Source organism: Mustela nigripes, chromosome 13 (genome assembly GCF_022355385.1).
Source record: "Mustela nigripes isolate SB6536 chromosome 13, MUSNIG.SB6536, whole genome shotgun sequence".
Lineage (NCBI taxonomy): Eukaryota > Metazoa > Chordata > Mammalia > Carnivora > Mustelidae > Mustela > Mustela nigripes.
Window position 1 is genome coordinate 45,157,052 of NC_081569.1, and position 12,999 is coordinate 45,170,050.

The following is a 12,999-nucleotide window of genomic DNA, read 5'->3' on the forward strand; positions in this document are numbered from 1 at the left end:
GCAATGGAGTTCAATGTTATAGTATATACAATATAAAACTAATGGAATATATTAAAAATAAAGTCCTAAAATGTATCCAATCAAACTAAAAAGAACACAGTATTACCTCCTCCAGATTTGCCATGCACATGATGTATAACTTAGATGGGAAAGGAAAAGGTAGCGGAAACCTGTTGCTCTCGCCTCGTTGACTATGAGTAGCTAGGGAATGTCGCAGTGACCCTCTACCAATGCCAAGACAGCCATCTGTCACCAGAACAACCTGTTTGCAAGGAATGAGAGAAGGTTTGTACATGAAATAACATATTTATTTAAAGCAGTCTCATTTCTCCCTAATGGTATTTACACTGAAAAACCCACCTCTGCAGGGAGATAAGCAACAAGGTGAATAAATCTCAAAAACATTCTGTCAAGTGAAAGAGGACACACTGTGTGATTCTCTACATGAAGTTCTAGAACAGGTACAACAAAGCTAAGATAAATCAAATAGAAGCTGTGGGGTGTTGGGGGGATATAGACTAGAAAGGGGAAAGTGAAGAAACTGGTGGATAATGGAAACGTGCTAGATCTTAACTGGAGTGGTGGTTACACATAGGTGTGTGCATCTGTCAAAACTCAGTAAACTACGTGTTTAACATCTATGCACTTTCCTGTATTTTATCTAATTAAACCTAAAAAATAGTATCTATTTATAAACACTTAAAATCATAACCAACTCATACTAAATTGTATTAAAACTAGAGCCTAGCACTGGACGTCAAGAATGACATGTGGTTCTATTTTACATGTGACCCTAGGAAGCATCAGCACAGAAGTCTGACATCGACACTATTTTCAAAGATGACAAACTTTATCCATGGTCAATTAAGATGACAACTGTTTTAAAAATGTATTTATAGGGGCGCCTGAGTGGCTCAGTCAGTTAAGCCTCTGCCTTCAGCTCAGGTCACGATCCCAGGGTCCTGGGAGCGAGCCCTACATCAGGCTCTCTGGTCAGGGGGGAGCCTGCTTCTCCCTATGCCTGTGCCCTTCCTACTTGTGCTCTCTGTCAAATGAATAAATAAAATCCTAAAAAAAAAAAAGTATTTATAGGGGTGCCTGGGTGGCTCAGTCAGTTAAGTGTCTGACTCTTGATTTCAGCTCAGGTCATGATCTCAGGGTTGTCAAAACGAGCCCCATGTCTGGCTCCATGCTGGACATGGAGCCTGCTATTTCTCCTTCTGCCGTTCTCCTGCTCTAAAAAAATGTATTTATAAAAGCCATTTAACCAGACATTATAAGCCTTTAAAGTACATTCTTTTTTTTTTTTTTTTGTCATTTTGACTATAACATACCTTTTTTTTAAAATTTTTTATTTTTTATAAACATATATTTTTATCCCCAGGAGTACATGTCTGTGAATTGCCAGGTTTACACACTTCACAGCACTCACCAAAGCACACACCCTTAACCAATTTGTAATCTGAAAAAGCCTTCAAAATATACCAACAATGGAAAATAGTTACAAACTAAATTTCTTCCTCACTGCCTCAGTGATCCTATGTGGTGGCAGATTTTCCAAGCATTCCAGGCGAGGATTATTTTTGCTCTTCCTACCCTAGCCTTGTAACTCGATAATAATGGGCCATTAAAGCAGTATTAGGTGACCGTACCATGCGAAGTACCAAGACTGACACTCATTTCTAAAGTCAAAGAATGCTCAATGGCAGTCACCTAGAGAGATGTCATTTTCTGGGAAGACAGTCAATTGACTAGATAAGGCAGTTTCCTCTTATACGAACAACTGCTATATAATGATTTACTTCTGCCCCAACTTTTTTCAGATACTGTGTGATGAAATTTTTCATGCAATGTCAAAATGAGACAGACTACACAGATAATGAGACACAGTCCAGCTGTCTGAAACCCTGGTTAACAAATTTCCAAATTAAAACAACTCTATTTGACAGTAACTGATTATAAAAATAATCACTAATAACTTCTATCTCTAGTATGGTATTTTGGACGTGGTTCACTCTAAAACTCATCAAGCAAACCTAAGTGGATCCAGGCCTGGCCCCGGGCCCTCAGGGTATAGGACATCTCAAATTCAGATTCTTCCTTTTGTAAAGGAAGAAAAAATATTAACAGGCAGAAGGCTGTGTGTTGCACAAGACCTTCCTTGTTACAAATTTTCTGAATTTCTTCTCTAAAATGACTGAAGCAACAGCAAAGGAAACTGCTATCTACTAGCTTCCAGTTCAGAAGATACTGACAACAAAATTTCATTTATTCAATAGACAATATATTCTTATGGTATTCTGTATGCAGATTTACCAAACAATGTTTATGGAATGCCAAACATTTTTATTTCTGTAAAGAAAGTGATCAAAAGGCATTTATGGCATTTATTAAAATGATTTCACCTTTTAGTAACAGCTCAGGGTCTTCATTACCCCATGAGCTCATACTCTGTAAAACAGGTGGTTTTGTAGTAAGAAAAAAACAAACTTAAAAGGTGGGTTTACTGAGATATAATTTACATGCAATAAAATTCATCCTTCTTAGTATATGGTTCTGGGATTTCCAACAACTATATTTGGTGAGCAACCACTTCTACAATTAAGATAAAGACCAGTCCTGGCACTTCCCATTTTCCCTTATGCTTCATTTGAGTCAATTCCCTACTGTTCCTTCACCCCCAGGCAACCACAATCTTATTTTTAGTTAAAAAATAAATACCAGTAATGCCACTGACACTACTGAGGAACTGGTGTTTGACCATATAACAAAAAAATCATACACTATGGCCCACTGCCTGTTTTTGTAAATAAAGTCATTTATGTATTTATTAACTGTGGCTGCTTTCATGCTATGACAGTGGAATTGAGAAGTTGTCACAAATATCAAAAAGCTTGCTGACTCCTGTTGTAGATTACTCTAATTTTCCTTTTAGTGATTTGTTTTCTCCTTTAAAATATACTACCACTTCTCAAAGCACAAGCATATTTACTTTTGTGCTTTGTTGCAATATATTCACAGATATTGCAGTTTTTACAAACTGAAGGTCTACGGCAGCCCTGCCCTGAGCAAGTTTATCGGTGCCGTTTTACTAACAGTATTTGCTCGGTTTGTGTTTGTGTGTCACGTGGCGGTAATTTTTGCAATATTTCAAACTTTTTCATTATTACCTTTGTTACAGTGCTCTGTGACCAGTGATTAGGACTTGCTGAAAGTTCAGATGATGGCTAGCATTTTAGCAATAAAGTATTTTTTAGTTAAGGTATAGACATTATGTCTTCTAGACATAATGCTATCATACACTTAATAGACTACAGTACAGTGTAAACAATTTTATACGTACTGGGAAACCAGAAACTTCAACTGACTCAACTTTATGCAACGTCAGCTTTATTCTGATAGTCTGAACCAAACACACAATATCTCCAAGGTATGTTTATACCTGTTTATAGCAAACTTCTAATTCTTTTTATCCTAATACTCTGTTCTCATCTGATGCTAATGTGGATCTACTGTGGATCTGAAGGGCAACAGATCATATGGCATTCATACTCATCTTTTAGACAACTCAGTTGAGATGGTCAAACATTTGCTAAATAAATATTACACCGAGATAATGAAGACTATCTTGTACTGATGTTTATAATTCTATCACTCAAAATTACAATTACCCCTTACAGTGAGTGCTCTGAAACTCAACTGTGAGCCCTTCATGTTTTATACAAACAGTACTAGTTTGCAATAAGCCAATCTGCTAGGAGAATGCTCTCCTTAAGGCATAACTGTGCTGTTTTCTGAGCATATTAGTGTTGACTTAGTGCCTTCTTTTAAAAAGATACCAATAATGTTGTATAATGCAGTTTATAGAAATTACAATGCATGCTGTGTCAGAGCCTAAAGAAAATCAAATCACCTCAGCGGTTAATGGTTTTTAACTTAGGAAAAAAGGAATGGTTTAACGGTTTAACTTAGGAAAAAAGGAATTGATCATTACCTGGCAAGGAATTGCACCACCCCATTCTTGCTGAACGATATTGCAAACACCAACTAACGCAGATTCCAAGCAGGTTTTATCATAATCATCCATATTACTTAGTGCTTCCTGATCGAATAAAAGATAAAATTGCTCATTATTTTGTACTGTTTTTTTTTTTTTTTTAAAGATTTATTTATTTGACAGAGAGAAATCACAAGTAGACAGAGAGGCAGCCAGAGAGAGAGAGGGAAGCAGGCTCCCTGCTGAGCAGAGAGCCCGATGCGGGACTCGATCCCAGGACCCTGAGATCATGACCTGAGCCGAAGGCAGCGGCTTAATCCACTGAGCCACCCAGGCGCCCCATGTACTGTTTTGTTATTAGAGAACAACATAAACTGTTCAAAGCATGAATAGTTACACAGGGTACATTGTGTTTCTGAGAGCCCCAAAGCATATTTTCTCAAAGAAAACGGTAAAACAGGCTTCCTCAACCACAAAGGACAATTAAAAGAGCTTCCCTTTATTCTATTCTCAAGTGAGAGTCAAAAGTCCACCATAGCTTTGTAAGGGATCCCTGAAGAAAGTAACTAAAATGAAGAACTTTTAAACCCGCCAAAAAAAAAAATAAGACAAAAATCATTGACTGACTATATTATAAACACCAACCTAGGCACTTCATATGCATTTAGTTATCTCAACACTCTGTAAAGTATAAATTATTAACTAATTTTTTTAAAAAGATTTTATTTATTTGACAGAGAGAATGAGAGAGCACAAGTAGGCAGAGCAGTAGAGTGAGAGAGAGAAGCAGGCTCCCCACAAGTAGGGAGCCAGATGCAGGGCTCGATCCCAGGACAATGGGATCATGACCTAAGCCGAAGGCAGTTGCTTAAGCAACTGAGCCACCCAGGTGCCCCTACTGACCTATTTTTAAAATGAGGAAACAAAGGTACAGAATGATGGGGTAACTTTCCCAGGCTGCATGCCTCGATGTGCCAGAGTCTAGATTTAAGCCCCATCAGTAGAACTCCAGGGCACCTGGCTTTCTCGACTACTCAGAACAACTCAGATAGCAACTCTCTAAATTTCAAAACTGCTGAACATCCAAAATCCTTAGTTTACTATTCATTTACAAGAAATCCAGTGCAATTTTTAAAGAGCTTTTGAGTACCATTAAAAAGAAACAACTGAGAAAATAAATGATTTAACAAAATCTTATTACTTTTTATTTAAAAAAAAAATCAAACTACACTGATCCTGGATCTCTAACCTGCCCAACAAGTATTAAACTGTTTTAATTCCACACTTATTGGCCATTATGAGGTACTGCTGGAAATAATAACTTAGAGATGTTGTCAGAAAGCAAATTCTCTGGCGTATCCCAGACAACACCTTATGAACTATCAACTGAGGTTTAAAAATTATAATTTCTTGGCATCTGTAAATCAAAGGGTATTTATTAGAGAGGAAATATTTTGAATTACTCTAGAATAAAGGTTTTTATAAGGAAGGGCTATTTTTCATCTCAAGTTTTATAGGAAAGTAGAAAATAATAAGGTGTTGAATTTAAAGTACCCTGAATCTTAGAGAATGGGGAACTACATCCTGTTATGCTCTCCTTTCCACAGAAAATTCCAGAAAACTCAGGGTAGAAAATAAGGCAACAACTCAGAGCTCAAACTCCTAGCTCTACCAAAGGCATAAGGCCTTTATTACTGGTTATGAATCTTTGTTTCACAGCTATATGCAGATATTATGCCCATAGATTGATGGTCATAAGTGTTTTTTTTTTTTTAAGAGATTTTATTTATTCATTTGACAGACAGAGATCACAAGCAGGCAGAGAGGCAGGCAGAGAGAGAGGGCAGGGAAGCAAGCTCCCCGCTGAGTAGAGAGCCCGATGCGGGGCTCCATCCCAGGATCCTGAGACCATGACCTGAGCCGAAGGCAGAGGCTTAACCCACTGAGCCACCCAGGTGCCCCAGTGAATCTTTGTTTTATAGCCATATTCAGATATCATATCCATACACTTAACATTAAGTAAGTCCAAGTTATATTGGGCACTGGGACGGCACAGTCAGTTCAGCACCTGACTCTTGGTTTTCACTCAGGTCTTAATCTCAGGGTCCTGAGATCACTGTGCTCAGTGCTCAGCATGGAATCTGCTTTGAGGTTCTCTCTCCCTCTGCTCCTCCCCCTCCTCCAATAAATGGATAAATCTTAAAAAAAGAAAAAAAAAAAAAGTCCAAGTTATAAATATTTGGTGCAATATGATAACACTATTTTCCTTCCTAAAAATCTGGGCCCTGTACATATAATAACTCATTATTTTTTATACCTGAAGTGTGTTGTAATCTCTTGTGAAGGGAACCATCAGCTCCCAAAGTGAGGAAAAAACCACCAGAGCTGTAAACTCAAGCTTGTAATTTGTGGCCATGTGCTCGAACAGCATCGTCAAACCATGGGCTGCTAGGTGCTTACGTTGATATTCTTCAGACCCCTCGATCGACACAGGTCGGGTCATGGAAAGGGATACGTCCATTACCACCACTGTTGGCATGATGAAAATGATCCCAGTGTTCCCGGTCAGAGTGCAAACAAACAGCTATGAACAGAGAAATGCTGTAGAAAATAAGTATGATTAGGTCTTACATGTTACAGAGAGAAAAAAGGTTTTTTCCCCCCACCCTAATTTTAACCAAACTTTGCAGAAATGAGTGAAAGCATACCTCATTTAAGTTGAGGTAAAGGCAAAACTGCAGAGACTTCAGAGGGAGGAAAGCAACTTAATTCACTGTGTGAACTCCTAGAATCACCCACTAAATGGCCATAACTCAAGGACCACATGCTTTTTTTTTTTTTTCCAAGATTTTCTTTATTTATTTGAGAGAGAGAGAGAGAAAGCACAAGCGGGCAGAGAGCACAAGCAAAGGAAGAGGAAGAAGCGGACTCCCCTGCTGAGCAGAGAACTCCATGTGGGCTCGATCCCAGGACCCTGGAGCCTGGACTGGAGGCTAAGGCAGCCACTTAACCGACTGAACCACCCCGGTGCCCCAAGGACCACATATTTCTATTAAAAAATATATTAAATTCAGGTAGCCCTTGACTTTCATAATTTCAAAGTTTATACAACTGAATATAACAAATATTCCTACATTGCTTCCCCAACACTTAATTTATGAAGGAACATTTCTAATTGTCACACGGTGGTGCTTTTTGACAAGCAACCCTTTTTTGGGGGCACCATCACTTTCTTAATCAATACAGCAGTAATTGAATATTTATCTTGTTGCTTGATGCCATTTTTATTAATAAAATGAATGTAAAATGTAAAAATTAAAGGGCTAGTAGAGTCATAATCCAAATTTGATAAAGCTGGAAATCATTAAGCATGACAAAAGCAGTAAACTACTACTAGCTCAGTAATACTGTATGTAAATTGGGAAACAATGCTTCATTGTGAGGGAAAAGAACAAAATGAAAGAGTATGTAGACCAGCTGACATTATCTCTGGAAATCGTGTATAAAAGTCAGTATGCAGAGGGCTGCCTGGGTGGCTCAGTTGTAGTTGTTAAGCATCTGACTCTTGGTTTTGGCTTAGGTCATGATCTCAAGATCCTGGAATTGAGCCCGGCATCAGGCTCCATGCTTGGCAGTGCTTGAGATCTTCCTTTCTGTTTTTCCTTCTTCCTCTGCCCCTCCCCCAGCTCAGGCTCTCTCTAAATAAATAAATAAAGAAGTAAATAAATAAAATCTTAAAAAAAAAAAAAAGTCAATATGCAGAAGAAATGGAGAAAACAGACTCCTTTAAAATTACGGATGGAGTATTAGCATGAAGAAAAGAGTTCTGTTCTCGAAAATAAACAAGAAAGTTCAAATATACAGACCTGCGCATGGGGATACAACTTGCTGCTACTCTGCTGATAAGCAACTATAGTATATTGACATAATGAACTCTTATATAGCTATAAATAAAAGACATGTATTTAAATATGAGAAATATTTATATAAAATGCCAGAAAGCAGGTCATAGGATTGTACGTATATTCTAATTGCACCTTCATAAAAGTCACTGCATATATACAATTAGGGAAGACCCTGGATGGACAAAATTGTTCAGAAATTAAATGCTCACTAATTTTTTTTTGAACTTTTTTTTAAATTTAAAGATTTAATTTATTTATTTGACAGACATAGTTAGAGAGGGAACACAAGCAGGGGGAGTGGGAGAGGAAGAAGCAGGCTTCCAGACAAGCAGGGAGCCTGATGTGGGGCTCGATCCCAGTACCCTGGGATCATGACCTGAGCTGAAGGCAGACACTTAACAACTAAGCCACCCAGAGGCCCCTCTTTTTTGGAACTTACTTCAAAAACACTTTACACTGGCCAAACTGCTTGTTACAGTGAAGTATCCAACTACAAACGTATTATAAAATTCCACTTGTAAATAGGCTGTCAGGAACTCAGAACATAATGGTTCATGTAAGCAAGGTTATAAACAGGGGTCAGGGACTCAAGGGAAGTATGAAAAGCCTTTTTACCACATAGCGGTCTGAGACACATTTCAAATACAGTAGTGCCTCATGTATCTAACGTCAATAAAGATCAAATGAGGGATATAAATTACTTCCCCAGACTCTTTAAAATTCCAAAATGTTTAGCCATTTTGGTAGACAAAATTAAAATATGTATCCCTGTTTTCTGCCTCATTAAACACTGTGCAAAACACAACCTACTCTATGATGACTTGGCACCACCACTCTAAACACCAATACTGCCTAGCACCCTGCTGTTCTCAGGTTTGGTGTTTTGTTTTTGTTTTTGTTTTTTTCACCCCCACACCAGCACTGTGTGCTGCAGAACACTGTTCTGGAGAGATGCTCCAAGAAAAATGAGTTCAGGCATTAATAAAGACACTGAAAAGTTCTAGAGCAAAAAATCCAGTTTGAACTTGCTAACCCTGTTTCCCATTTAACCCTTTTCTACACAATTACCATGAAGGTCCCATAAAACAGGGATTACACAGAATATACACAGAAACAATGCCTTGTATTCAAGGGGTCCAGGCTGTTGTGCTCTGTTTTGGTGCCTTTTTATGATTAATTTTTAGTCCATCAGCTTACATTCTATCTAACTCAGTAATTCCCTAATTTGCTTCTTCTAGGCTACTATGGGCTAGAAAGCCAGGTAATCAAGCTTGTTAAAACTGTGCCCAAAGGGCGCCTGGGTGGCTCAGTGGGTTAAGCCGCTGCCTTCGGCTCAGGTCATGATCTCAGGGTCCTGGGATCGAGTCCTGCATCGGGCTCTCTGCTCCGCAGGGAGCCTGCTTCCTCCTCTCTCTCTCTGCCTGCCTCTCTGCCTACTTGCGATCTCTCTCTGTCAAATAAATAAATAAAATCTTTAAAACAAACAAACAAACAAACAAAAAAAAACTGTGCTCAACAGGTCTCAGAGCCTGTGGGTTTCCTTTAGTGTAAAATGTATGGGCTTAAGTGTATCAACTTGGTACTACTTCATCTTCTCAGTTTATTTTCTTTCTGGGTCTTACTAGTGTTGTTCAAGAAGTGAAGCCCTGTATAATATTGGTACAATTATACTATATTAGCCCATAAGGTCACTGAGGGCAGGGACTGGATCAGATGGTGCCCACCAACATCTCCTCAGAACCTATCACAGTAACTGGCACAGGGTATGTGCTTGACAAATATTTGATAATGAGTAATAAACTACCCCTAGGCACCACACAGAACATTCTTTGGCAAAACACAGGATGAATGTTAATTCGGGAAACCAGAAACACATTTCCTTCTCTCCTCCTCATTCAAGCAAATACTAGTGATTCCTGTGTCTCTGCCCACATATAGAGCTTATCCAGCTCACATGGTAGTCCCATTTCCATGTAGACCCCTATTCATCATTGAAAGCTGGAAAGGGACACCTGGGTGGTGCAGTTGGTTAAGCCTCAGACTCTTGGTTTTGGCTCAGTTTATGATATGGGGTCATGAGATCAAGCCCCACATTGGGCTCCACATTCAACAGAGAGTCTGTTTAAGACTCTCTCTTCCTCTCCCTCTGCCCATTGTCCCCCATGTACATGCCTGCGCACATGTGCATGCTCTCAAATAAACAAATGTTCAGGGGGGAGGAACAAGATAGGGGGGCGTACCTGTGTGGCTCAATTGGTTGGGCAGGGGACTATTGATTTTGCCTCAGGTCTTGATCTCAGGGTTGTGAGATTGAGCCCTGCAGGAGGCTCTATGCTGTGCGTGAAGCCACTTTACCATTCCCAGCAGTTTCACTGAGTGGGATTCCATTCAAGTTTCTAGGGGCCCACCCATTCCTGTTAGGGTCCTTACCAACCCTTAGGTTTCTGGCAGCCTGAGTTCCCTTGCCCTGATGAGTGCTTCCTGAGTTCTCTCCCTCTTGCTCTGCCCCTTACCACTGTACTTACTGGCTCTCTCTCCCTCGCTCTTATTTAAAAAAAAAAAAAAAAAAAAGTTGGGGATATCATGGGAAGTACTTCCTCAACTCTTCAAGGAGACTGGGAAAGCATATAAACAGATTTAGATCAGGTATAAAAAAGCATTTCTGGCCCCTGAAATGCGCTGTAACACGGGAAAGGGTGCCCATAGCCAGCAGTCTTGCCTTCTCTGCAAACACCTCTAGAGCTGGCTTTTTCTCCCTGATGTATTGGCGTCCATCCACATTCTTAACAGTGGAAAATCAAGGGAAACCATTACTTAAGTTGTAAGCACAGAATTAAAGGAGGGACTTGCATGTTCTTGAAGGATGATTCACCCCAGCACTCTAGGCCGGATTAAAAAAAAAAAAAAAAAATCCATGCCCACCACAGTCCAGCAACTTTTTGAGAACGAGAAGTATTTCTCACTTGGGTTAATTCTCCCCCTTTCCCAGAAGTACTATTTAAAGTAGCTTACATGTAACGCTAAGACAACTACAAGCCATCTTTCTCAACAGTCTATGCCTGAGAACAGACCCCAGCCACCTGACGGCCTTAATGCCAAATCACCTAAACACGTTTACAACTTCCCTGCAGCTGGCAACTGACTGCAAAAGAATGGATTCTCAGCTGTTTCGCTCTCCGAGCGTGATTCCACTCGAATTTTTCGGGTTTCTAGGAGTCCGGGCATTCATGTTAGCGTCCTTACCTACCCTCAGGTTTCTGCCAGCCTGACTTCCCTTGCCCTGAGGAGCGCCTCCCGGGTTCTCGGATACAACTTCATCTCGGAACCGCCAGCCTGGGAATACAGCATTTGAATCGCAGTCGGGGAGTGATTTTTTTTTTTTTTTTTTTTTTACCTCAAAATCAGTCCAAACCCCCGACTGAGATCTGGAAGTCTTATGGGCAGGGGGAACGAAAAGGGCCTGAGCAAGTGGCCCGAATCGCGGTGTTCACGCGGGGCCCGCGACCCCGAGCTACCGGGTGAGGCGAGACCGGGAGCAGGGCCCGGAACTGGCGCCGCACAGACCGCGCGGGGCGGCGGGAAGGCCGGGGGCCTGCTCCGCGTCGTTCCCGACCCCTGACCCCTTCTCCTGCAGCTCCACAAGCAACGAAGTACAGCCCGAGGCCCTCGGGCTCCCCGACTCACCCCGCGCCCATCGCCGGCATAGTCCGTCCGCGTAAACTTTCCGCCCGCGCACCGCAGCCGGAACGAAAAGGCCGCGGGACAAAAAGGAAGCCGGCGCCAGTCTGCGCACGAGGCTGGGGCGGGGCTTTAAGGCCTGAGCGGCAGGGCTCTGGCGCGTTGCCGCCGCTAGGGGGCGCGCCCTCCTCGGCGTCCCTCCACAGCGCTGGGACCTCTCTCCCCAATATCCCCAACCTTGGGGAGCCCGGGCCCTGTCTCCCCTTCCTTCTCTTCCTCCCTCCTTCTCCCTTCTCGGGCTCTTCTCTCTTTCCTTCTGGCCCTCTGCCCACTTCTCTGAAGAGATACCTCTCCAGGCCCTTCACACTCCAGCCTCCTCACTCACCTGGGCTTGTTGGTGCACCTGCCTCACCCTTGCTGACGCGTGCACCTCTTTGCCCACACTCTTGAGCCCCCTCACTCACGTCCTCTGAACCAGGTGACAGAATCTTCTCCAAACTCTTCTTTAACTATACGTCCTGCTGAGGAGGGCTCCTGCTAAGTATACCATATATTTTTCTTAGCTGACCCCAGCCAATGGACAAGTTAAGACTTTCCCTCTGGGTCTCAGCACGAGGCTCACTTTCTTTCCCCCAACCGCCCCCCGCCCTTCTCTGAGGGAAGGTTCACTGCTTCTCCCGACAGTGTGAGGTGTCTGGCTGAGGGATCTGCACTCAGACTTCCCCGTGAGGCCCCATGGGCCCTCCCTGCCTCACCTCTGGCCACCCGGTGCCCCGTAGCAGCCCCAGCCCGGTTCCGGTCTTTGAGGGGGCAAGAAGTAACTTTCTAACCACGTAGGGAGCCAGGAAATGTCAGGGAGAAGCAGGCCTGGGTAATTGTGGTTCAAAGAATCCTGTTGTACCACACAGATTACAAGTGAGAACAGAAAAAGACCTCTGCCTCTTTTTCCTTTAGTTGGTGGGATGGGGTGAGGTCCTCCTGGGGGTGAGGCAAGGAGGGAGGATGCTTTGAACTGAACATCCCGATCTGTCTGACTTTTCACAGCTTGTTCTGTGGGAGAGTGAAGGTTCCAGTTGTTTGTTGTTCTTTCCCCGACTCCTCCTGATGTCCAAGGTGGCCAAAGGAGAGAGTTAGTCCCTGAGACTTTCTCTGCCAGCATCAGGGCCTGGGGAGCTGCAGATTGTCCTTTTTGCTTCAGAACTCCTTTCCCCAACTTGGTTAACCTCGCTGTCTCAAAACCTTATTATGCTTGAACATAATGGGATCTAGGTAAGTAAGGCTGCATCCTGATTACTTGGTCACAGTTTCTAACTCTTTCCCTCCTGGGAGGTATGTGGCCAAGAATGTGTACAGGACACGGGACTTGTCTAGTTACCCCTAAAGTAGTGAGGACTCAGCCAGAGGGTCGCAGTTCTCCTG

At 42.1% G+C, this 12,999-nt stretch overlaps 1 protein-coding gene across 7 annotated transcripts in view; it reads right to left on the reverse strand.

The window, feature by feature from the left end:
• The window catches only part of INTS14 (integrator complex subunit 14), a 30,584-nt gene extending 18,908 nt beyond the window's left edge, over nt 1–11,676 (reverse strand). The window contains exons 1-5 of one of the 7 annotated variants that reach the window (XM_059372292.1): nt 11,587–11,676; nt 11,150–11,235; nt 6,315–6,581; nt 3,995–4,102; nt 107–262 (exon numbers count right to left, since the gene is read on the reverse strand). In XM_059372292.1, the coding sequence (XP_059228275.1) occupies nt 107–262; nt 3,995–4,102; nt 6,315–6,536 (486 nt within the window). In that variant the 5' untranslated portion in view covers nt 6,537–6,581; nt 11,150–11,235; nt 11,587–11,676. Of the gene's footprint in view, nt 1–106; nt 263–3,994; nt 4,103–6,314; nt 6,599–11,145; nt 11,240–11,586 lie in introns of those variants that run through there. The other 6 variants (XM_059372293.1, XM_059372288.1, XM_059372286.1 and 3 more) reach the window with 6 other exon arrangements.
• Nucleotides 11,677–12,999: the final 1,323 nt, after the last annotated feature.